Source organism: Rosa chinensis, chromosome 2 (genome assembly GCF_002994745.2).
Source record: "Rosa chinensis cultivar Old Blush chromosome 2, RchiOBHm-V2, whole genome shotgun sequence".
Lineage (NCBI taxonomy): Eukaryota > Viridiplantae > Streptophyta > Magnoliopsida > Rosales > Rosaceae > Rosa > Rosa chinensis.
Window position 1 is genome coordinate 18,619,768 of NC_037089.1, and position 26,824 is coordinate 18,646,591.

The 26,824-nt window shown below is 37.1% G+C and overlaps 2 protein-coding genes and 2 long non-coding RNA genes across 6 annotated transcripts; all 4 read right to left on the bottom strand.

Moving 5' to 3' along the window:
• Positions 1-320: 320 nt before the first annotated feature.
• Positions 321-1,956, bottom strand: LOC112189793. Its single transcript, XR_002932089.2, has 2 exons — positions 1,601-1,956; positions 321-521 (listed from the first exon to the last, which is right to left on the bottom strand). It is a non-coding gene; the product is annotated as an uncharacterized LOC112189793 (long non-coding RNA).
• A 5,484-nt stretch (positions 1,957-7,440) lies between these two features.
• LOC112188272 (probable protein phosphatase 2C 78) lies at positions 7,441-10,761 on the bottom strand. Of its 2 annotated transcripts, none has more exons than XM_024327361.2 (4): positions 9,910-10,761; positions 9,350-9,717; positions 8,110-8,343; positions 7,441-8,016 (listed from the first exon to the last, which is right to left on the bottom strand). In XM_024327361.2, exons 1-4 carry the CDS (start codon positions 10,160-10,162, stop codon positions 7,753-7,755), a joined length of 1,119 nt encoding a protein of 372 aa, XP_024183129.1. In that variant the 5' UTR covers positions 10,163-10,761; the 3' UTR covers positions 7,441-7,752. The 2 variants fall into 2 exon arrangements, with proteins under 2 accessions (XP_024183129.1, XP_040371180.1); XM_040515246.1 differs by having other exon boundaries at positions 9,814-9,949.
• Positions 10,762-16,212: 5,451 nt separating this feature from the next.
• LOC112188485 (probable membrane-associated kinase regulator 1) lies at positions 16,213-17,953 on the bottom strand. The gene has a single exon (XM_024327609.2). It carries the CDS (start codon positions 17,446-17,448, stop codon positions 16,360-16,362), a length of 1,089 nt encoding a protein of 362 aa, XP_024183377.1. The 5' UTR covers positions 17,449-17,953; the 3' UTR covers positions 16,213-16,359.
• Positions 17,954-19,160: 1,207 nt separating this feature from the next.
• Positions 19,161-26,592, bottom strand: LOC112189315. 2 transcript variants are annotated; one of them, XR_002931829.2, is made up of 7 exons: positions 26,390-26,592; positions 25,571-25,637; positions 23,751-23,805; positions 23,221-23,347; positions 22,993-23,065; positions 19,892-19,959; positions 19,161-19,605 (listed from the first exon to the last, which is right to left on the bottom strand). It is a non-coding gene; the product is annotated as an uncharacterized LOC112189315 (long non-coding RNA). The 2 variants fall into 2 exon arrangements; XR_005805319.1 differs by lacking the exon at positions 25,571-25,637 and having other exon boundaries at positions 26,390-26,590.
• Between the last annotated feature and the right edge of the window lie 232 nt (positions 26,593-26,824).

Sequence of the window (26,824 nt, forward strand, 5' to 3'; positions counted from 1 at the left end):
TAGGCTGGAGTATGACAACAAAAGAATCACAACATTCAATAAGCTGATCAACTTACTGCAAGTGGTTGAGAGTCATAATGAGGTTCTTTTGAACAACAATGTCAGCCCTGTTGGGACAAAGAAAATTCCCGAGGCTAATTATGGCAAAGTAAAAGGTAGAACGAACCCCAATGCAAAGGGGGTTGGGCGTGTTGATCCCTACCCACGTGGCAACAATGGTGTCACGCCCCGAACCCGGGTCAATTTTTTTTAAATATTTCCCGAAATCCGAGGTGTGAGTAAAAATAAAAATAAACGAATAGAAAAAATAAAATCGACACTTTGATAATGGAATTGACTTCTCATTTCGGTATAAGGATAAATCCAACTCAAGATCACTAAGAGTACTCACTTCCGGAATAATGATCTTACATATACAAAACTCCAACTAACTCTAATTGCTTTCGATCACTAATCTTCATAGTTCTTGTGTTTAATAACCTGCAAGACTGGATTTCAAGCTATTGTATAGATACATGTTCCTGCATAAAAAGTAAATATCAAAGTACAATTCACATTTCCTATGCATAAGCACATAATTTATTCTAAACACAAAGCTATGATTCTGCCTTAGGAACATACTTCAATATCAAGCTTATGTCTTAAGAAAATGGTACCTAAAATCTCAAGCCATTTAGATTTCACTTGAAATGCTAAATAACTAACCAAAAACGTCTTGCAGATTTATTGTGAAGGAAAACTGATTTCACAATGACATAAGTATCTCATATGAATTCAGTAAATAGCGTCACAAGTTTTGTTAAAAATAGAAGAATCTCTATGTTCAGTTGGTGGTCGATCTAAACAAGTTTGAATACAGGAAACTATTGAAACGAAATGGAACAAACAGAAACATAATGAAAATTGCAGAATTTCCTGATGCAGATCCTCAACTTCGAAAAATCATAACTTACTCTAGAAAAGTCTTTTTCATGAGATTTCAATTCTGAAATGATCTTTGAGATATCTACTGAAACTTTCATGAAGACACCAACTTCAAATACCCAGCCGAAATGTACAGTTTTTAGTAAAAAGAAAACTGTGTCAAAAACAACAGATTGCAGACCTCTGTTTTTAGCCTCAAAATTAACCACTGAATCTTACATGAAATTGTATGAAACTGTACAGATATCAAGCTTACATTATAAGCTTTCAACACATGCAAATGGTTTCTAAAAAGAAGGTCTAGATCAAAGGATATGGTTGCTCAAAGTTAACTAATGATTATAATGCAGAAACTTGTTCTAGCTTTCTCCAATGCCTACAAACTAATGTTTGAGGTTACTGCTCAGTCTAAGGTTGTTAAACTGATGCATATAGGTTCTTTGATCACTCTAACCTCTTGTTGTTAAGACAAAATAAGAATTTAACCCAAAAAGCAACCTAAGAATTACTCAGGACACCAGTTCTCTAATCAACTTGATTTGTTTCTATGCTTACATTCTGTTTGAAAATCATTTAGGTTACTAATTGTGCAGAAACTTAAACCTATTTAGACAAGAGCTAAGCTAAACATAATAACAAGAATAACAATTGGAATAGCTTATAGGATTGAATTCACCTTTGAATCTCATTCAGAATATAAATCAAACTACTCTTGTTAATTCCTCCTTCCTTCACTTCAGGTATCTCTCTCACGTCTCATGTTTCTCTCTTCTATTTTCTCTTCCAATCCTAATTCTGTTTCTTCTTTCTTTTCCTCTAATCTCCTCTATTCTATCTTGATCTCTCTCTCTCTCTCTCTCTCTCTCTTGTTTTCTTCTTTTCTTTCATGCTCCTAATCTCCTATTCCTCACGTCCTTTACTTTCTCTCTTTAGTTTCCTTCCTGTTTGTTTCTTTCTTTCCATTCTACTCCAGCCCTTATCTCTATCTCCCTCACTCTCACGTTAAATTCTATTGTACAGTGACTATGAATAAGGTAGATAGCTCCTATTTATACTAGTATGGTTCTTGGCCATCAAGCAAAACAATTATAATAAAATCTGCATATAGATGTGTTTGTCCATACCTATCACTTAATGACTTAATCACTAAGCATTCAATAGATATACTTGTACAATCCTATCTCTTAATAGAAACCTTCATCAGTAAGTATCGCAGAGATAGGTATGAAAGCTCTTATCTCTTTATAACTTAATGACCAAGGTTATATATAAAAACATATAGGAAGAAAATAAGCTTTATTTCTACAATCTGGAGATATCCATGTGATAGCAGTAGACTAGAAGTTTTAATGATAGATAAATAGAGCTTGAGCTATAAATTGAGTGATGCCACCTCAAGCTACTAGCTAGCTTAGTCTACAGGTTCAACAACACCTATAATTCCTAACTTTGCATAATCACCCAAATAGAATACTTATTCACACTTGGATACGAACAATGACTAATAAGAGATTCATTGATTGGGTTTATAAGGTCTCATCCGAAAATGTTTAAACCAATTGAGTAAAACTAGCTTCCTCACAAGTCTACATAGGTAATAGACTTCTCGAACACACACACGCTAACACACACACACACACACACACACACACACAAGCTAGTAAAGAAAATATTATCACACGATCTAGAATATATAGTTAAAATTTCGGGTTGTTACAAATGGACCACATGGCAGGGGACGTGGGGGTCGTGGTACAGGCCGTGGAGGCCCTCCCAATGTATGGCGTAGAGATGGTGGTGCTGACTCTAGTGGTCATGGAAACAAGGTGCAAAGGGCACCTAAGAACCCTTCAGTCAAACAGGAAAGAGTTGGTAATGAACCATGCTATAGGTGTGGAGTCATTGGGCATAGGTACAAGATCTGCCAAGCAAGCAACAGAGTAATAGCCAATTACAAGAGGTATAGGGAGTCTAAAGAACAAGAGGCTCACTATATGGAAGAAGAAGGCCATGACCCAGATGTCAACCTCACAATTGCAGACTGTACTCACTACGATTCGGATCATTGAATCATATGCTGTCACCAACAATGAAATGTGGGACACTGACTCATACAGGCTTTGACATGACCGCCTAGGGCACCCCGGTCGTGACATGATGATCCGTATTTTAAAGAACTCATATGGACATCCCTTCTTTCGAGTGAAAAATAAAATGGGAGAAAAATCCGCCACACTGCAAGGTGTCGGTTCTAGTACTGCTCAAATGAAACCATTGCCTTTTGAAGTACCAGAAGCACTACCTCCCTCCCATTATGCCTCATTGACTATTTCAAAGGCACATCACTCGCTTTGCAAAGCCTGCTATTTAGCAAAAACAGGATCGAGACATTCCTATGCTAAAGACACAAAACAAAACATTCCATTCTTACAAAGGATACAAGGAGATATCTGTGGACCTATCCATCCATAATGCGGACCATTCAAGTACTATACGGTTCTGGTGGATGCTTCGACAAGCTGGTCACATGTCGCTTTATTTTCCACAAGAAATGCTGCATTTGCAAAACTCCTAGCACAAATTATATGTTTAAGGGCTCACCACCCTGATCACCCTATCAAAGCTATAAGACTTGATAACGCTGGAGAGTTTACATCAAAAGCATTTGATGATTATTGCATGTCTATTGGGATCGATGTAGAGCATCATGTACCCCATGTGTATACACAAAATGGTCTCGCAGAAGCCACCATCAAAAGGCTACAGATGGTGGCTAGGGAACTGGTTATGCACACCAACCTGCCTATATCTTCCTGGGATTATGCAATATTGCACGCAACTTTACTTATTCGTTTCAGACCAACTGCTAGCCAACCATTTTCTATGTACCGGTTGGTAACTGGATATGAGCCTGACATTTCACACTTACGCATATTTGGTTGTGCAGTATATGTGTCTATTGCGCCCCCACAACGCACCAAAATGGGTCATCAGAGACGATTAAGTATTTATGTTGGATACGAATCTCCAACGATTATCCACTATTTGGAACCCTTGACACGCGATCTCTTTACTGCTAGATTTGCGGATGGTCAGTTTGATGAGACAATCTTCCCGTCGTTAGGGGGAGATAGGAAAAAGCACTTTCCAAGGGAATGACATGAATTGTCGTGGTTTGTCCCCACTCTGTCTCATTTTGATCCTCACACTTCACAATGTGAAAGTGAAGTGAAAAGAATAATTGAACTTCAGAACGTAGCAAATTCGATGCCTAATGCGTTTACTGATATCGCAAAAGTGACGAGATCACATATACCACCTGCAAATGTGCTTGCAAGGTTAGAAGTCCCTAACAAGGGGCACGGTGCAGCAGATAGAGGCACTGCAACCACACTTAGTGGAGGTATGGTTGAGGCCGTGGCTCCCCAAAAGAAGAGGGGGAGGCCACTTGGTTCGATTGACACGCACTCAAGGAAGAAGAGGGCGAGTAAGGCACAAACTAATCAATTAATCATCAATGTAGAGAATCCCGCCCATGAGATTGTCTCTGATTATAGTTATGTCCATGAATCAATACTGGAGGACACTCTGATGTTTAAAATGATTCCAGAGAACAAAGAAATCTTAATGGATTATGAGAGTGCGTATGAGTTGATGGAAAGATTTTCCATACACATTGATGATATATTTGCATACACTGTTGCTCAAGAAATCATAAAGCATGATGATATCTAACCACGCACTGTTGCAGAATGTCAACAAAGAGCAAATTGGCCTAAATGGAAAGAAGCAATCCAGGCAAAACTAGATTCTCTGGCAAAGAGACAGGTATTTGGTCCGGTAGTGCTAACCTCACCAAGTGTAAAGCCTGTAGGACATAAATGAGTTTTTGTCAGAAAGCGTAATGAGAAGAATGAAGTCTTGAGGTACAAGGCTCGCCTTGTGGCGTAAGATTTCTCTCGACGCCCTGAAATTGACTACGAGGAGACATACTTTCCTGTAATAGACGTTATAATGTTCCGCTACTTAGTTAGCTTGGTAGTTTTCGAAGGACTGGAAATGCAGCTCATGGATGTGGTTACTGCATATCTCTATAGGGATATATATATATATATATATATATATATATATATATAAAAGTGTCTGATGGCCCCACATTACCCACGTCAAGTGACTCTAAACCACGGAGTGCGTTTGCAATTAAACTGAAACGCTCACTTTACAGATTGAAACAATCCAGGCGGATGTGGTATACCCGTCTAAGTGACTACTTAATTGGAAAGGGAGATATGAACGATGAATTGTGCCCCTGCGTATTCATAAAGAAAACAAGTTCCAGATTTGCAATTGTAGCTGTATATGTCGATGATATGAACATAATAGGTACTCTTGATGAAATAAGAGAAACCGCGAGCTATCTGAAATCCAAATTTGAGATGAAGGATCTTGGGAAAACTCGATTCTGTCTAGGCCTTGAGCTAGAACACCGAGTTTGTGGAATACTCATCCACCAGTCTGCATATGTCCAAAAGATGCTCAGGCGATTTAACATGGACAAAGCGCATCCTGCTAGCACTTCCATGATCGGTCGAAGTTTGGATGCAAAGAAAGATCTATTTCATCCAAAGGAAGATGACGAAGAGGTGTTGGGAGCTAAAATTCTCTACCTAAGTGCAATAGGCGCATTATTGTACTTAGCCCAATGTACTCGACCAGACATTGCATTCTCAGTGAACTTGTTAGCCAGATTTAGCTCAACGCCAATGCAACGTCATTGGAATGGTATCAAGAACATTTTTCGATACCTAAAAGGAACCATTGACTTGGGACTGTTCTTTCCCTACAGAGAGACAAGAGGGACCGCAGATGGAACTGCAATCTGGCGAAAGCGTCACTTACTACATTGAAACGCCAAATGATGTTTTGGTTGGTTTTGCTGATGTTAGGTACCTCTCTGACCCACATAAAGGTCATTCACAAACTGGTTATGTATTTACCATTGGGAACACGACGATATCTTGGAGATCAACCAAGCAAACCCTTGTCGCTACCTCCTCAAACCATTCAGAGATCATTGCTCTACATGAGGCGGTTAGTGAATGCATATGGTTAAGAGCTATCATTACACATATTTGAGGGACTAGTGGTTTGAGTTCTACCATTGAAGAGCCTACTTGCATTTATGAAGATAATGCAGCTTGCATCGAACAGATGAAGCTAGGATATCTCAAGGGTGATAATACAAAACACATATCGCCAAAGTTTTTCTACAATCAGCAACAACCGGCTCTTCTCAAGATTCAAGTGAATCAAGTAAGGTCTGAGGAGAATGTGTCAGATTTGTTCACCAAATCATTGCCCGAGGCCACATTTGAGAAACATGTGAAAAACATAGAAATGCGAAGACTTTCCAAACTCCCTTGATAAATGCAAGTATCAGGGGGAGGTGTAGACATCAGGGGGAGTCTAACACACACATGTCATCCTCAAATGTAGAAGGTGCGTTGTGCTCTTTTTCTTCGACTAAGGTTTATTTTTTGTCAAACAAGGATTTTATTGTTACTTGGCAATGTTTTTAGTGAGGCAACAACTCATGCACCATTTCATCTTTGACTTGGCACAATGGGAAGTGTTAAAGGAAAATCATGTTATGTACCTTCGTCAAAGTGACTGACGAAGAAATAATCAATGAATTAGCGATTACCATCAATCAGCAAGGATTACAGATCAATCAGCATTTAATGTCATCATTGTAATTGATATTTCCGTTGTAATTCTCTCCCTATATAAAAAGACTATGAAATTAAATGAGTTGACAATTCCAATTCTCATTTTACTTTTACAGGTTCCAGATTATAGTATTAGGGTGATATTATTGACCCATGTGATTTTTGATTGGTATCTTAAATTAATAATTTTTTATTTATTTAACCTTATGCATGGTCCCTACCATATTCAAGTGATATTATTAGTTGGGACCACCACATGACAGTGTCACGTGGTACTCCGAGACCACAGAATAATTTCTCCAAAGTTTATGGTTCTTCACATGCAAATGAATAGAGCGTGCACATGGCGTTCCCATCAAAATCCTTCATATATCAAGTAACACAGATTAGGTTGACTTCCGGATCTCATAAATCGGTCATTGTTTCGTTAACGGGTGTTGGTTGTGGTGTGGAAGTGTCTTTCGAATTCCTGGCCTAGAGCTGAAGCCATCGAGAGTGAACCATGCAAAAATCAGAAATGCAGTCACTTGCCTAAGCTATCGGCACTTTGAAGGGGGTGGTTAACCTGGGAGTTGGAATGGAGAAACCATTGCCATAATACTAGTAAAGGGTCACATAAATTTAGGGTTCTGGCATTTTGATCCCCATGGCGGCATGGCCTATGCTTCTGAGTATCTGAACATCCACATTTCCTTTCAAAAAAACAAAACCAAAACAAAAACTAGAAGCTGCCTGATACTGTTAAATTAATAGTTGCTGAAGCTCCTTTTTATGCAAAATAAAGAGGGAGGAAGAAAACTATCCGATCCGGTGTATCGGGAATAACATAAATTGAATATCCCAGAATTTACATCATGTGAAACAAATTATATACTGACCAGAGAGCGAGAGCTGAAAATGAGGTCAAAGCTCAGAGCCGAGAAATCAGCAGCACCTTCAATCTGCCATCTCTCATCTACCAATCTATGTATTTTAGTAGTATGTACAATAAACATTCATGTAAAATCACAAGGAAACTCCAGCCTTCTTCTATACATCTAAGTTTCAAGCTCTCATCTTATAAACAAAAAAAGTGCATATTCATGCGCAACTGGTTTCCTCAGGGAAATGTATGAAGTGAGCCAACTGCTTCATCATCATTATTAGAAAAGATATCAACAGGAACACTAGTGCAGGTAAAGAGGCTGTTATCCGTAGCATTTGGGGAAGTTTGTGGATGATCCAGGAATATCACAATTACAGTGATATCATCATGGAAATGACGCCTTACCCCCTTTTCAAGTTTCTTTATGTCATCATATCTCAATTCTCTTTTCCTTGCAGCCTCCTCAATGGCAGTTCTTACCAGTCGCTTTGCTATTCCCTGTCATTATATTTAAGCAACTCTTAATATCTTATCATCATGTATATAACAAGATTGGAAGAAAAATCTGCAGACAATCGAGAAAATACATACAACTCTTGAATTTTTTGAGACGACTTTAACAGCTGCTTCATCAGTCAAATGCTCCCAGAGACCATCTGTTGCAAATATCAAAAACATGTCCTGGGGTTGCAACTTCCGAACCAATATTGAGGGTACTGATGTCATTACAGGCCTCTTTAAAGGAACAGGTATACCAAACTGGAAGAGAGGATCTCTGTTAAACTCAGGTTTCTTCAAGTAGACATCTCCGATTGATCTAGAGACCTACACAGGGAACATTTCATCAGATCATAGACGGGACATACCAACAAAGAGATAAGTGACACAGCTCACTATAATTCATTCACTTTTACAAAATATCCAGAATTACTGAAGTTAACTACCAAGCAACTAAAAGTTTCACAGAAAAGGTGATAGGTAACATCATATTCATGTAACTTTATGTCTGCTTCCATAATGAGCCTGAAACTTGTTGCGGCACTCAATTGCTTGTGCTATTGCACACCAAAAAGATCACATGTTGCATCAGCTCAACCATGATTTTGACTAGTCACTATCTATTATTAGGTTCTCATGGAATATCAGCTCATGATTTTGACTAGTCACTACCTATTATTAAGTTTTCATGTGAATTCCATGAAAACCACTACTGTTTGCCTAAAGCAGTTGAATGTTAGCTGCTGGAAAGTGGATAAAGATAGAAGGACATCAACTGGACAGAGGAAGAATACCATATCCACATTTTAAAGTGGACTTTTCCGTCATGGACTTCAGGAAAAATATGGTTGTAAGGATCTAGTCTTTGAAAAGATATCTTCAAACAATGCACCTAAGCGGAGCAGGATCACATCTTTATAGGATGAGGTTCATGCTTCGGAACAGTATGCTGTAAGACGACAAGAATGGAAAACATGAGAAGATTAACATCACATTATCTTAAAATCAAGCTCCTCTTCATGCACTGAGAATCTCGGAATGCAGAGTAGAAGCCACTCATTTCCACAATGCTCATATCACAAAATTTCACTACATCCCGGGGACGAATTCCCCCAAAAGCTAATTCAGTGATGGAAAACCTACTAGCATTGGAGCAAATCATAACAGGACCAGACCAAGCACGCATCACATATTACAACAAACTAAAACAGATAAAGCCAATCTGATATTTCATTACTCATTCAATTGCTCCCAACAGAACTCAAAACCAGTAAAGTGAATGAATACTCATCTCAAAGATGATTAGGAGGGTAAAAGAAACCACATCTAGTACCTGAATAATGCCCTTAATTCGCCAAACCCCACGAGTATAAACCACAATGTGCGAATCGTCAGGGTGAAGATCCTTAACCTCCCTCCTCACCTCCTCCACTCCAACATTGTGATCTGTAGACAACCGCTCTGCCACCACCGTCGGTCCATCTATTGATCTCCGACCAAGAACCGCCCTCGAATCTCCGAGATTAGCCACATACAAGACATCATTCGTAATGGCGCCAACAAGACAGCATGAACCTACAGAAGCAATACTTGGCCGTGCCGGCCATGACCGCTTGACCAAGTCCACAAACTCCTCCTCAGTTGCATCAAACGCTTTCCTAATCACATCCTCTGATAGTCCACCTTGCTCATTTGAAAACTCTAACAATAATAAACCAACTTGAACTTTCAGCAAAAGTACAAAACTAATCTTTTTGGTTGAAAAGTTGCAAACTTAAAAAAAAAATCAAAACACACCCATCTGAATCTGATTGTTTGCTGAACTATTAATCATAGAACTCTTCAAAATTCATCAGCTAAAAAATTTAGAACAAGGGTAGTGTTTCTGCTCACTCTGAATAAAGGGGAAGAGCCGCTGAGTGATGAATCTAGAAGCTTCAGGACCACCATGGCCGTCATAAACTCCAACATACGTGGCAGAAGGAGAAGTGAACACTTGTCCCTGATCTTCCAAAGATGAATTAGCCTGAACAACAGCAATTGAATACTCCCCAGAAGAGTGAGGCTTCAAGTCCGTGTGCCATAGAAGCTCATCATCTCCACCTCCAAAGCACTTCTCCAATGGTCTCCTACACATCTCCAACATCACTGCCAGAATTGGGTTTCCAACTTGAGTATCTGGGCCTCTCTGGCTTCGGCCTACCAGTCCCAGAGTCTCAATCTTTGATTCTTGGTCACTCTGGTTTTTGGGTTTTACTAAAACAAAAAGTTTCAGACTTTGATTCTCAAAATCTGGTTTCGGGACAGATATAGAGGAACAACAAGACGTGGGTTTTGGGTAGTTAAAGAATGTGGAATAAAGACAGAGACAGAGAGGGACGTGGGGATTCCGTGTGAAGTGAAATGGAGTAATTTCCCGTGCTTGTTTTTTCTTTTAAAGACGAAGACTTTGATGGATTTTAAACAAATAGGGAAGACGATTTGAGGGGTTTTGGAATGTGGGGGGGGTTTGTATTGACGTCGAATGGTTCAAAGTAAGCGGTTTTGGACCCGAGGTTAGTGGAGGGACGGAGAAAACTTACCTAGTGCTCGTCGCAGAGAGGCAAAGCGGAAAGGGACAGCGAAAGGGAATCGAATTGTTTTTGAAGGAAATGGGAATCCGAGTCCGAGTCCGAGTCCGAGTGACAAGGAATATGGGGGATGGATAGAGCTCGCAACTCAGGAGGGAGGTGGAGACAGGAGACCATTTGATTTTCCGAGGATAAGATCATATGGGAAGATAACGAATTTATGAGAAAAAAGGAACTGTATGATTCTTGTTGTCAAAAAATGGTAAAATTTCTTATGTTTCCATTATAGATCTTTTCTCACAAATCTAGAACAAGAAGATTTCATTAAGCTAAAACGTGTAAAGTTTGATTGGAAAATAAGGGCGAAATTACACAAACTTCCTAGAGACGTGATCATAAGAAAATACCTATTATTATTTAGTTCTACCATTTAGAGCATCATTAGCAATGCTAGCCATTTTGTAGTTAAATTTTAGCTAAAATAGCTAGAAAGTCATTTTGGCTAGCCACTTTAGAAATATGTCTGTATCAATGCTCTCTATTTTAGCTAATTTTGAATTTATATTATTTTTTAAATGATGATTAAAGAGTTTAAATGTATTTATAAATTACATAAAATAACTTAAAAGGAATGTTTTAAATTATAGAGAGCCTCATCTCACTCTCTATATTTAGGAGCGAGATAGCTAAAAGTTATAATGGAGAGCCACTTAGGAGTCTGGTGCAGCTGCTAAAATAGATAAAAAGCTAAACATGCTCTCCAAAATAGCTAAGGAGCTAAAATAGAGAGTCTGCTAAAGATGCTCTTAGGGCCATCCGACATAACAATATTGGTATGATTTATATTTTTTTCTGTCACATGAATACTATTTTTTTAATCTTTTTTATAAATTGCACAGCAACTAGACAGAAGATTGGTGTTACTTGCAAACTAAGCTGAGTATGTCATTGACTACAGAAAATGGATGGGTATATCACAATTTAGCACATGTTTTTGTAGAACCCAGGGACCATCATTCTTGACTTCATCATTTTGTTGATAAATCTTAGAACTATCCGATTTCACAATTTGTTTTGTGAAGTTGATTTATAATTGATGGATGATGCATATATAATTGTTGACCCTTTGTCACTAAATTACAATACATCATTCGTCACAGGTTAATGAGCTGTGATCCGTTGGTAAATTATAATTCTAACATTGTAAATGTCATGGATTTGATTCTCAATGACATATGTAAAAACAAAAACAAAAAAACAAAAAAAATACATCATTCGTCGTCTTTAAATCATTTTTTTTCATTATCATTTGTGACTAATTTTAATTTCGATGAATTTTCTCTAAAGAAAAAGTACAAATGAAACCCTAGCAAGAGAAAATGCACATTTCTCTAGCAAAAAAGACAAGTTCGTGTGACCTTAATTTATTCTTCCTGATAATTAAATCATCATATTAATTATTGTTTCATAGTTCATACTATATATGTCGATCTTAGGAATCTAATGTGTCTGTTAGGACCATTACTGCACTAAGGCTTAGCCATGTGATGAACTAGAGTGTTGTAAGCCTAACAACTAAAATATGTCAAGAAAAATATCTGAGATACTTATATAAATCCCTAGCTTGGTCATGAACACGTATTCTCACAGATCCTTAAATTTCAGTTACCTTATTTCATGGAATGTGATTAGGAAACAACCAAATATCTACTACTGTGAGTATTTTCAGCCTAGCGAGACAAATTAGGATTCGAAATCATCGTGGATTATGAACCAAGTTGTTAGAAAGACTTAAAGTAAGCAAATCTCCTTCAGCAAGGTATCAACTTTGATTGGACGTGCTTTGGAAAATCCCACACTTTTTGACTGCTATTGCAAGCTTTTTTTTTTTTTGACAAAGACTGCTATTGCAAGTTTGGTATCCTCTTAGGCCATGTTTGGTTGACTGGAAAGGAAAGGAATCACTTTCCTTTCCTTTGGGAAAGTGTTTCCGGAGGGGGGGTGGAGGGAACCAAATTCCTCCACTTTTTCCTTTCCTTTGGGAAAATGTTTCCCTTCCTTGGCTGTCCCCAAACGCAGGAAAGGAAAGTATTTCCTTTCCCAATGCCCACTTTCCGGGAAACAAACATGGCCTTAGGGCGAGCAGATTCCGCATACCCTCTAAAAAAATCAAACTTCTTGGATTGGTACAAGATAGCTTTGGCCCATTATTGGCTTATTGATACACCAAAACCTGTTTTGTTTCTTCCAATCATATCTCTGCCTCGTTTCTCTTTTTTGTTTTGTTTTGTTTTGAATTGTATATCTTCAATCACAACAAGGAGAGAGACCTATGTTTTTAGTAATGCAAATGGGATTCTCATCAAACCTGCATTTTATAAGCTTTGTTAACAATTCCCCTCAGGTTTAATCATTTGGTCGTACCTCCCTTCATGAGAGAAAAGTCAATTTACTAAACTAACAAAATCAATAAAAATTCAATACACTTTCAACATTTGTGTAGTTTGAATCGTTCATCATTTCGACAATATACTTCTTATTAAAACACATAAGAACACGATTTTGATTGCGAGACGACGAGTGAAGTAAAACTCGCCCTATCCTCGACCATTGTATGACGAATTGCCGCTGTTCAAAACTGTCATTCTTATTCTCGACTTGCTACTTAAACTTGATATGAGTATGAAGATTGTTTTTCGGTGGAAATTGCAATATGTGTTTAGAGACTGGCTTCATGGTAAACCCTAAGCTAGAACGGCAATCATGAAATACCGATGTTTTCAAGTTCCAACCAATCTTGGCTTAGCTCCCAAGAAAGTATGGTATCTTATACAATCCAATATCGAAATGATAAGTTGGATTATATATTACAATTGTATTATATATGTGTGTGTTATTAGTATTGTATACAGACCAACTAGCTTTGTTATCATGAACTATTTATCCACTTTGTTTAAATTTGTTGGAAGGTAGAGACACTTAAAATATGAATCCCGCGAGAAAGAGGCCGTCCCTTGGCCGTACCAAGAGCAACCTCCCTCTTTTTTCTGTCTTTTTAACTTTCGGTTTAGGCCCCTTCAAAAAACTTTCGGTTTAGGAACTTAATTCGACTTTTACATAATTGTATTAAGGAAGTAGGAAGTAGGAGCATACTTCTTTCTTGCATAGGATTGCGGATTGGTATTTTGTAATCAGTAATGCTCTCATTCAGGGCACCTTTTTGTGGTTTCTTCGCAAGAGAAAATGACTAGACTAAATTAATATCGATCCTTCATTTAGTTCGCGGATTGAAAAAAAGAAAATTTTCTTAATCTTGTAATATATTTTACGTTATGATAAGTTCAATTTTTTCCATTCAACCGACCAAACTGGACCCTTCACATTTAGTAGGTCAAGTTTTTGAATAAGTTGTCTGTACGGCATGGGAAAATTCTATTCAAGGTCTCCCATATCCAAATTAAGGGATAAGGAAGACTAAAAGTCACCCGACCATTCGCAGCATGAGAAATGTCTAGTTACCTATGTAATAAATCATAGTTAAGTACAATGAAAATTTGCAAGCCAAAATTATAGAAATTTGGAGGATGAAAATTAAATATATAAATATATATATATATATATATATGCCTTCTTTGCTAATGATTATATATGTAAATTTTTAGCCAAATTGATGATCGTTAAGGCACCCAAACCTGAACCGTTCGTGTAAATTACAGTTTTGGATACCTTAGTGATCATCAATTTGGCTGAAAATTTGCATATATGATCTATACATTAGGACCTAAAAATTGAATGGTTAAGATGTGAATATGTAATCGACAAGTGGTAAAAATATGGAAATCCGTACCGTAAGCTAAGTTAATGACCTCCTTAGCATAGAAGGACTAATACTCGAAAAAAAAGGAGGAAAATTTTATTCAAAGGAAAGAAAAAGATTACAAGCTTGCAATAAGCACTAAAACTTACTGCATATGAGAAACTCAATGAAAATACATCAGTGAAAACGAAAATAAGGGAGACCTAACATATCCCTATTACAAAGAAATGAGGCGAATGGAGGAGTTGAGTCCCACTAGATAAACTAAGTAGAAGATGAGCCATAATTAGAAAGTGTATCTGCTACTTGATTTCCTTTCCGAAATATATGAGACGACTGAAATTGCATTTGAGAGATTCGATGTAGGGAGTTTTCCCACTCCACCTTTAGTTGAGTGCCAAGTGTGGGGAGCGAAGAAAATTGAGAACAAGAGTACTTGAGTCGACCTCCAACCAAATATGTTTCCAATCTCTTAACCAAGCCAATTCAATTGCTTATTTGATGACTGCCTATCTCTAAAGTCTAAACCTAGTTTGATCATTCATATTCTTTCTTAATCATAAATAATAATAAAAACCCTAACTAACCGAAACCCTAGATTCATTGATAAGCTAGCTCTCAACATTGAACATTCTGACTAAGATTCTACATACGTAATATATACGTCATTAGGCCTATAAGATCATGAAAAAGAAAAATCTGGCTATATATAACTTAATTTCTTTCTAAAGACCTCGATCTCCAATTTGTTGTCTTAACAACAAATCCCCTCGATTGCCATTTATATTTTCAACCAACATTTCGCATTCTATTATTAAAACTTTGTTGGAAGCTTCAACAGTAGCCCTCAACTTTTCCATCTTCCATTAGCTATACATTGTCGCCTGTCTCTTTCTCCCTTTTGCGTGCCCTTGTGACAGTCACGTTACAATTTGAAATATTGCCATATATTGGTTGCTTCTTACAACCCACAATCACATACAACATATGCCCACCAAATTAAAAGCTTCAACAACACATTCACACTTTAATCATGACAAGCACACTACTATGCCTAGCACTATCACCACCGCGCCCCGTGCTGTGGCCAGCTTCCACTCTTAGTTATTTTAAACCATATATAAACTTCAAAACTAATTGGATGAGATCGGACAAATAGTTCTAGTGCAATATTATGTTAAAACTTGTACAACGTATGGACATATAAATGTAGATTAACTTTATGCATGTAATTATAGATTCGTTTTATGAAAAATTTAATCTAACATTGCATGAAGTTAGTCTATATTAATATATGATACATTAATGCATTAATTAAAGAGGCTTTATGTTGTTGTTAAGTATTGTACTTATCATCCTGTCACACCAAATTGTCAGATTATAAATAAATGACCTGTTATGATTCAATTATGTATAGTAGTAGATTGTCAATTTACACACCTTAATTAGCTAGAGACTTGGACTCTTATATCACATTTCTCTTGTGAGATTAAGTGATTAACTTCATTCAGCTCATCCGCGACTTGAATCAAGATACAATTCCAACAACATAATCCTTTTTTTTTTTTTTATGACAAAAGACTATTTTTGCAATAACTAATCCAAAAATTTAGAATCCCATCTAAGAACATCGATCTCTTGTTTCCTCTTAGGAACGACAACTAATTATAACTAATTCTTGATAATGGAGCTGGCCCTAACTTTAAAATTCAAACTTCAATACTTGTGTATTAAGGTAATATTAATTTCAAACTAAAGGGAAACAATAAAAAAAAAAAAAAAAAAAGAGAGGCAAAAACAAAATGATAGTGAAATAAAGCAACTGCAGAGCATGCGAGATGATATTGTTCTAAAGTCCACTACTAGTGTACTACTATCTGCTAATGATCAAGACATCAACTTTATACAACATCTATCAAAAGAATTAGAAGATGATCAAGTTTGCATGCGATCGGTTTAAAGCCCCTTTAGCCATTCATACGTTCTGTGATGCGACATGTCTTGCTTTAGCTGCTTTTGCTTACTACCGTTCTTCTTCTTCTTCTCCTTCATCAAGTCGGCCGGTACTTTATCGGCTTTCTTCTCATGCGTAGCTTCGCTAAAGATAGCCAAGCTACTTTTCGGGACGACAGCATTGGATGCCACCGCTTCGAACGAGCACTTACACCCGCTGAAAAATCTTTGTGGAGTCTTCTCCGAGTTCAATGCTGCAGTAGTATTAGTGACGTTCTTTTCACCATCACTAATAGTACCATTGGCAACCATACTAGTAGTCTTGTTGTTGGTGGTGCTAAAAGAAGTACTATTGTTGCTATTAACGCTGCTATTGCGACTGACACTAATTCTTGTGCTATTAACACGAGCACTGTTACTACGAAGTACCTTATTAAGGTTCTGTTCAGGTGTTCGTACCAATCCCAACCGGAAAAAGTCCCATATCGACGACGATTTCTTGCTCGGTCGGCTGCCTACTTTTTCTAGCCGTCCCCCATTTGAAACATGAATCTGAGGTTTCGGGCTCGGCTGCGTGTAAAACTGGTTTCGGACAGGTACTACTCTTGGCTTCGAATTCGCAATGCTAGTGTTTGTTGTGGCGGTGGAGCTGCTACTGTTGCTGTTGCTTCTTGACGAGTTGGGACTAATTCTAGTACTGCTGCAGCTACTGCTTCTGCCGTGGCTAATGCTTTTGAAACCTGACATGGAACATGGAACATGTCGGTCCATGGACTCAGAACCCGACACAGATAACCGCTGTGCCTGGTTCGGCTTGGTTAAGCCGCTGTCGGAGCTGACGGAGAGACGCAGAGGCAGAATCTGTCCCTTGAAAAAGAGTTCATCGGCGGCGCACATTGTTGTATCTGCCAAGAAAGAGCTGCCGCGCATGGAAGAGCCAAAGTCGAATTCTTCTTCGGCTTCGATGACCTTACCACTATCAGGTTTAGTACTAGTTGAGTGGTTTCGATCTGGTTTGATGAAATTGTGGGGAAGATCGGATAGTGATAGATCTTCCTCCAATTGCTCGGAGGATGATGAATCTGTTGCCATTTCTAGCTCTAATGCTTATGAGGTTGGTTCTCCTGTTGTGTGATTTAAGAAATGAGGACAAAGATACGGAGATTTTCAGAGAATAAGAATCTGAGTGGTGGATGATTTTAAATGTGAGGGAGAGAGAGAGAGACAGAGGATCAGAGGAAGAAGGTGGGAAACTTGTGGAACTATATAGAAAAGAAGGAAGGAATATAAAGCAGATGGACTGCCGAAAAAGTAGATTAAAGAAAGAAAGAATAGTGAAATTGAAGGAATAAGAAAGGGCAGGCTACCCAACTGAATAGTGTCTCTTTTTCTTGTTTGGGAGTGAAGAAAGGTGCTGTTACTACTGACTCTGGCTTTTGTGGCTTCTGGGGCCGCCGGCCACTAACTGAGTTTGTCTTTACTATGTATGCTCAACTCCACGTGGATCGCATGCCTAACTCCAACTCAAACTCAAGTAGAGAAGGATTAATACTTATTCGATGCGCTACTACGAGACTCCAGTTGCACGGTTCTATTCAACTGTCGATCTTATACTTTTAATTCTTTTTTATTATGCAAAATTTATCAAAACCTCTCAAGAAAATTATTTTATGCACCGACAGTATAAGTGACCCAACACCTATTAAGTGATCTCAGCCATTGATAGTTGTAGTTAAATTTTTATTAATAACTAAAAATTACACTTGATATCATCCATCAGTTTATTCTTGTTGGTGCAAGTGCACGTCGGTGTTATTAATTAATTTATTCTTTTCTTATTAGGCAAGCATATGTTTGATCGGCAAAAGACATATATTCGCAAATTTGCAAGTGTAGTTATAATAAAGATGATAGTGAAAGACATCTCTGATTGTGTAATTTCTCGTGTCTACTAGTTCACTTCATCTCCAATCACTAACTATTGAAATCCATGTGTTTTATCGGCAAAGTAAAGTACTCAAAGATCCTTCGCTAATGCTCAATGGCAGTCGTGAAAGATACTTCCGAGCGAATGTCCAAAGTGAAGGTACATAAACGCCACAGTTTGAGTTTATATCAATTGCTCAAAATGTCTATCACTGCTTTCGACTTGTTTTGATATATCATCCATGTTAACCTTTTGCATTTGTTGTGTGCTTCTTCAAGGTGGCATGTGTAGTGTGAAAAAAGAAACCGAGATCGATAAGAAACATTTTCCCTCCAAAGTCCAAACTAAACTCTTTGATGATTACGGTGATGATGAATGTGAGTCATTATATAGAGCCAAACAAAAAGCAAAGCCTACTCAACAAATTATTAATTGGGCACCATTTGATATCCTCTATGGGCTATCTCAATCTTCAGCAAACTAGGCCCAGTATTTTACCAATCTTCATAACGAAATCTATAGCTCCAACAGATCTGAAATCAAATGAGATATCAGATTTTGATGATTCTGGAAGTAGAAAATAAAGAAAATACTAATGTCAAATGATATAACATATCATGAATAGTTTGTAACCACGTCTGTTTTGAACTTTTGTGAACACTTCATAACCAAAATATCATTATTCTCCACTTTTATCCAAGTCTATCTGCTGTGTTAAATATCACAGCAACTTAATTTTATAGCAGCTAGCTATCCACAATTAACTTTTCGAACGGTTAAAATTAATTGCTTGCCTACAATTGCTGTAGAAAACTCAAATAGGAAGAGTGGCCATTGGTTGCAACTGATAGTTATGCAGGGTGTGAAATGCAAGAAGTTGACACAGTGTTCGTCTTTATTTACACTGCAACAAATATGGCCAAAAGACACCATCACCAATGGTGTGAATTGAAGCAATGGGCAGCAATCATTGGCGGGCAACACCAATAGGCAGGGGTCTAGCCACCATTATCTTGTTGGTTTGCATTGCAGGCGTGACAATTACTCAAAAACCCACTATCAACCTTTTGGTGCCTACCATTATGGGTCTCACATATGAAGTCTACCCACCAATGCAATCTTTGGTGACTACATTAAATAAACAAATAAAAAAAATTAAAATATCTAAATACAAATAGTCAAATACTGTTTTAGAACTCGATGAGTCCTACATATTGAGCCCAGCAACTTCAAAATCGTTGTCTCTTTCATCTAAAACTAGACATTGCTCTCATCTCTGTTCAACCATCACCGAACTGCAAAATGATCTTTCCTGCAAAGCACTAAAATGGGCAAGGATTACTTGGCTATAAATAATCACTGATAATTTTATTTCTTTCAGGCAAGAAATATAAAACAAATGATTATCATGAATATGGACTATGTAATAATATCAACTTGAAGCTCATAAACTAAACAACTATCCTAGCTAGGGTAGAATATAAAAGCTAAAACAATAAGACAGATTTACAAACGAAGACTGAAGCTCAGATGACAGGTAACTGCAGCAGCAATTGGGCAGGTACATAAGTTCATATAAAAGCTCCCTATATGTTATGGATCACATACCTTCTTTCATAATACCAGATATTGCTCTCCTCTCTTCTGACGTATGCATTGCAAGTCCATATCTTTTCCTGCAAGCAGGAAAACACACAAGTCAGCCAGAAAGTATCCACCTGCAATGAAATTTTTTTCGGGCAACAAACTTAAAACAAACAATTTTCATTCACATTGACTATGTAGTAAAAGCTGGTCCAATTAAACAGCTATTGGCATGGTTTACACATAGAAGGAAAAATCTGAAGCCAAAAACTAGGTTATGTTGAACAATAGTTGTTACACCCCACATCTGTTATACCCTTTTTACTGAGTTACATGAAATTCATTATGGTTACCGTTCGCGGTTATAATTTTAACGTTTAAGGGGTGGTTAAAAATTGACTTTTTATGAGTTAATAATTTGAGAAAATTTCCTTCATGAGAGTTGTAGAGGACGTTAAACCGAGCGCGTGCATATGTGGTACGTAAAAATCGGAGTTCGTATGCAAAAGTTATGAGTGAAATACGAAAGTTACTATTCATGATAAAAATTTGGATAAATATAGAAGTTACCCGGGTAGGTTTCCAAAACCAGAAACCCACCCCTCTTTCTCTCTCCTCTCCCCCGATTCTCCTCCCTTTCCCTTCGGGTTCTCCTCTTCCCATCCGATTCTTCACTTTCCGGCCATCATCCGGCGTGCAACCGGTCACCACAGGGGCGCCTCAACCCGCTCTTGATGCCAGTGACCTAGGATTGGGGAGTTTCGGCCGTGAAAGTCCGGATCGAAGCAAGAAGTGCTCCGGTCGCAGTTTTGGGATTTTGCCGATTTCCGGCCATTCCGGCCACCTCCGGCCACCATATTCACATCGAAGGTTTGGTTTTTGATGGAGATTATTTCCCCTAAGGTAGTTCATTCCAATTTGCATTGTAGAGGTCGAATTGACAAATTTTTATTTCTAGGGTTTTTGAAGCTTCGGGGCTTTCCTTCACCGGCTTGATTCGACCACTTCGAGGTAAAATTGGATGATGTTGTAGTTTGAAAGTTGATTGGGCTTGTTGTGTAGATGCTAGTGCCGGAGTTTGGTGGTCATCGGAGGAAGTGGCCGCCGGCTCGTGGTCCCCACGCGCCGCCACTGTAGGTAGCGTGTGGTGGCGCGTAGAGTTGTGTTTTAATTGTCGTTTTAATCCCATATACCCTATAATGATTGTAGAATGTAATGCATGAAGTTTGGTGGAAATCGGAGGATTTACAAATTGAGTTTAAATGATTAATTATTGATTATCGCGAATTCGATCGCCGAATTCCTTTCGAATTCACTCTAGGTATTGCATCAATGACAGATTAATGTTGGAGCATTAAGGATGGATGTTGTAGAGAGTTGAGGAGTCGGATATTAGGAAGGGGGATGTTATGAATTTCCAATTATAAGTATCGTAAAATTAAAATTCCGTCCTGTGGATTATATATATATTTATGATTGTTATTCGTACAGGACGAGAGGAGTCTCCATACGAGGAGAATCACGAGCGACGTCAGGATTGACCGCATATTGTGAGTGGACCTTTGATTTTAATTGATGCATGCAAATTATATTCCGCAAGTTTTGAGTTTATCGATTTATCAATTTAATTATCGAGCATTTTATTTTGGTTTGGATTATTGAATGATTTATTGGTTTGAACTTTTGAATTTAGATTCATTATGCTCGATTTGAGGATTTTGATTTATGCGGATTCGGAAATTTATACTATTTATTTTATATTTATATTTGGCGATTTGAGATTATATGGAGATTTCCATGAAGCAAGACTTTATACTTATTTATACCCTATTTATATTTGAACCTGAGATGAGCTTGGCGTGCGGGGTCACGTCTTTATACATTGGATTCCGATTTTGCGAGATAAGTGGGGAAATTATACAGATTTACTGGCTTTTGACGATCTTCTTCCTCACCATACGCGGGTCATGTGAATAGGTCTCCTCCTCACTTACTTTGTGTTTGTGAGTGGCAGTGAGGTAGCTTTCTCCTCCTCACGTGGGTGGTAGTCGAGGTGATATTCTCCTCCTCGCACAATTTATGTGTGAGTGGTAGTTGAGGTTATTAGTTCTCCTCCTCGCACAATCTATGTGTGAGTGGCAGTCGAGGGTAGGTTGAGCCTGAGGGGCTCCATTCCCGTATGGTGAACCCATTTTCCCCATGTTCTTTTGTTGTTGTTCTTGACTAGCGGGGCTAGTCGGTCTTTTCTTAATTATTGCATGCATCGGGAGTTTTTAAAGAAATAAATGTAAGAAAGTATAAAATCTCTTTTGTTTAAAATTATTTATTTTTGTCCACTCACGCTAACGTTTTTATATACTTTTCCCTAGGCCCTTCGGTTTCAAATGCCCAGATTGCAGTATTGTTGCTCGGTGTACGAGTGTGAGCCATAGTGACCACACCTGCTTCCGCCATCACATTCTGTAGGTTACCTGGTTAACCTACTGTATTCCTCGTCTTTTTATATTCCTATAATGCTCTGATTACTAAGGGATATGTGACCCAACTTATATGTATTATATTTGAGGTCTATGACCTAACTTTGGTGATTGTAGTAACTTGTACCCTTTGGAGATTATGTATGATGATATTAGCTTTGGGATGATTGTTTGAATTTGGGAGCAGAGTGGCTCCAGGAGTTGTGGTTGGATAATTAGAAGTGAATTTTGGTTTTCCGCAGGTTTTTGGGTTAACCATTTTTAAGGGAGGTTATGCCGAAATTTTTGGTAAATCTCCTTTAAAGGTGGGTCCCGCATGGCCACTTCGGATTCCAGGGTGGAATTCGGGGTGGGTCTTGTCAGTTGGTATTCTATGCATGAAGTTTTTAAGCACTTGCAATTATACAACCATAATATATCAATGGTGGTATTAGCCCACTTTATGGAGGAGGCATACTTAATTACAGATTCTTATCCCCTTTATTTCATAATTAAACTTGCATGTTGTCGATAATACAAAATATTCTTATTAGACTATGCTTTCAAAACCAACCATGTTCAAGGACTACTCAGGCCATAAATATGTTTTCTTGAACTAGAACTATACATCATTATTCACATTTACAAAAGAATAGATTTTACGAGTACCTTATTGAGTGAACAACATTTTTTGTCTCCTCATTCATAAGCTCTTGCATCTTCAATTTCATATTACAACCCCCTACAAAATAATAAATGCTACGTGTCAATTTAACATATAGGACATACATTAAAAGTAGTCTTGTTATGCCACATAACTCATTAAGTTTAAAAATCTACAAACCAGATATAAACTAGCAATAAAATTGCATATAACCAGTCATTTAAGAATCTTACTTAAAAAGTTCAAATAGATTGATGGCGAATCAAGGACAAGATGATATCCTCATGATTGTATTTCCTTTCCAAGAGCTTCCCATGGAGTAGTTTAGCCTTTGACTTTGACATCATATTGAACTCATCCCTAGTACAGTGATATAAGTTAGTTAACAACAGGCCTCAAAAGTTGGAATGAGCTAGTTAGAAAAATATTCTCTATTTGGTGTAAAGAATATAAAATTGTAAAGGAACTGCATTTGATTAATAAGTTCATAAAATTCATTTCCCAGCAAGAATATACACAATCACATTTGTATGTTAGATCTACAAGGAAATTCAATAAAAGCTTAAAGTAGTAAGCATTTATGAGGAACCAATGATGCAATCCAATAAAATTAAGGTGACATTACAAGATGCACCAGAGCCCCATTAAGTCTGACAGTTCTCCAAAATTATGAACTTACCAGGAGGGTATACAAAGGGACAAAATCTCCAGAAATTAATAAGCAGTCCTAAACAGCAGTCACTTGAACAAAATGTTTACTTACCTTAGATTTTTAAGGACAATCAAAAGTCCAGCCACACCAGAGACGATTCTGTACTCTGCAATTTCAAGAAAAGTAGACAAATGTCAAAGTAAATCAAGCTTTGCAGGAATATTCTTGGTATCGATAAAAAAATATGGAAGTTTTAGAAAAATGATTCAGTAAATACAATAGCAAAAAAAGACATCCACAAAAGTACTTTTGAAGATGCACTCCTTTTATTTCATTGTGAGATATATATTCTTGAATGGATAAAAAGAAGGACAAAATACTATTTACTCCCTATACTTATAGGGTCTCGACGTTTCAGTCCCTGATGTTTCAATTTCACCTAAAAAGTCCCTGAACTTTCTAATTTCACCTAAAAAGTCTCTGCCGTCAATTTTCCGTTAAAAAGTCTGTTATCTTGCTGACGTGGCACTATTTCAACAGTAAAATGACTATTTTACCCTTACTGACCCAAAAAAAAAAATTTACTCTCTTTTCTGTTTTTTAACTCTTTTTTCTCTATTTTTTTAATTTGTTCTTTTTTTTTTTTCCTACCATTTTTTCTCTTTTTTTTTAATTTGTTCTTTTTGATTCCTACTTTTTTTTAACTCTTTTTTCTCTATTTTTTTAACTCTCTTTTCTCTTTTTTATTTTTATTTTCTCTCTCTTTATATATATATATATATATATATATTTCTTTCTCTTTTCTATTTACCTCTTCTTCCTCTTCCTCCTCTCTGATCTTCGGTCTTATTTTCCTCCTCCCTGATCGCAGCTCCAGTTTTCGGCCACGCTTGAAAGCCGAAATGGTCGGGTTCTCTTCCCTTCAGATTCCGGCCCCTTCGTGGTGTCGGAGCTATATCAGAAGCTTTCTCTCGACGTCAATAACGTTTCTTTGGTGTTGGTTTGCTGAGATGATGAGCCAATAGAGATTCGAAGAGGATAAGATATTTGAGTTTTCTTGCGAGTTTCCATGTTTTGGTCTATTTGGCTGTTTCTGATCGTAACTTTAGAGAGAAATGTTTGAACTGTTTTGGCACCGAAGAAAAGGAGGTGAATGTGAATTGATTTGATTTGGGTGTGCTCCGATTTGGTTTGGAACCGCTGTATGGAGAGGGGTGATTAGGAGAGGTGGTGATGCTTGCTGGCATGACGGGGATGATGGATGGATGGTGGAATGGCCAGCACTTGCTTGGAGCGGCGGGCACGCCAACGGTGATTAGGAGAGGTGGTGATGCTCACCGAAAACTGGAGCTGCGATCAGGGAGTAGGAAAAGAAGGCCGAAGAGCAGAGAGGAGGAAGAGGAAGAAGAGGTAAACAGAAAAGATAAAGAAATAAAAAAATAAAAAATAAAAAAACAAAAGAGAGAGAACAAATAAAAAAAAGAGGAAAAAAGTTTTTAAAAAAAAAGAAGAAAAAAGAGTTAAAGAAAAAATAGTAGGAAAAAAAAGAGAAAACAGGGTTAAAAAAAAAAAAAGAGAGAACAAATAAATAAAAAAAGAGAGAAAAAAGAGTTAAAAAAAAAAGTAGGAATAAAAAAGAACAAATTAAAAAAATAGAGAAAAAAGAGTTAAAAAAAGAAAAAAAGAGAGTAAATTTTTTTTTTTGGGGTCAATAAGGATAAAATAGTTATTTTACTGTTGAAATAGTGTCACGTTAGCAAGATAACAGATTTTTTAACGGAAAATTGACGGCAGGGACTTTTTAGATGAAATTGGAAAGTTCAGGGACTTTTTAGGTGAAATTGAAACGTCAGGGACTGAAAGGTCGATACCCTATAAGTATAGGGAGTAACAGTATTTTGTCCTAAAAAGAATTACATAACAAACGATACCATTTTCAGAAATAACAAAAGAATGAAACTGGGAATGTATCTGCTAAAAACTTTAGTAACAATTGCTCTGCAAGAAAAAAAAAAAAGTTAAAAATTTGCATCATCAAAAGATTTAAACATTATCTCAAACAAATAAGTTCAATATGCTTATTCCATACAACAAAAAATAAACCTGGTTGAAAATTGGAATAAAGTAGCACAAATCTGGACAGTATAATTTCGGAGATGCCAAAAGACTTGCACCATACAAGATATGGTATAGTGCAGCCAATGATAATTAAAAAAGGTTCAAAAATTGAGCAAATTCAGAGGAATTTTGAACTTAAACACATCTCACAAATCAAAATCAACGCAATGAAGAATGACAATAAGCAATAAGACATGCATGAAATTTATAGATGTTGGTATGTTATAGCCATTTGTAATTCAAAAAAAATCAAAACTGAACAAATTAACTTAAGTCAATCTCAGAAATGATATCATCACCATGAAGGAATGACATATCTAAACTGAATTAATGAAAAGACTCGACCTTTAGCTAGTCAAAAACAATAAAATTTCAGCAAAACAGAATTTTCATCAATCTAATTATTTCACCTTTCATTATCCTAAAGATCATGAAAAGGTCCATTCCTTTTCTTTTGTTTTGACCAGTGCGAAAAGCTTCATTCCAACCCAAAAAAATTAACCCCAAAAATTCAAGTTCTGCGTTCAAGAAAGAATTCATGCAAGAGCCTAAAATCAAAATCAAGAAAGAATCATGCACAAGAAAAGAAAAACCCAATATCCTAAAATTCCAAAAAGAACTATTTGTTGTACCTTTGGTGCGAATATGAGATTTCACTCCGTATGGGTATGCTTTTCTCGTCATTTTGATGGAGCTGAAACGTAGATCACATATAAACCACTCAAAATAAAAGACTAAATCCGATTTTGTACGGTACAGGTGGTCATTGGAAGATTACTGCTCTCTTCTCTTCATTCTTCACACACAGACATTGAGAGAAACTCATATATATATATATATATATATATATATAGAGAGAGAGAGAGAGAGAGAGGAGAGCGTTGTTCTGCACCGCAGAAAAAGAAAGATAAGAATTATAAGAAGATAAAAGAATTGCTGATTTAGTCTAAAATAATATTTTATATCTTTAAACGCATTGGTGAGGCCGTGAGGCTTGAACAATTTTAGTTTTTACTTTCATTGATTAAATAAAAATAAAAATCAATTATAGAGACACCACTAGAAAA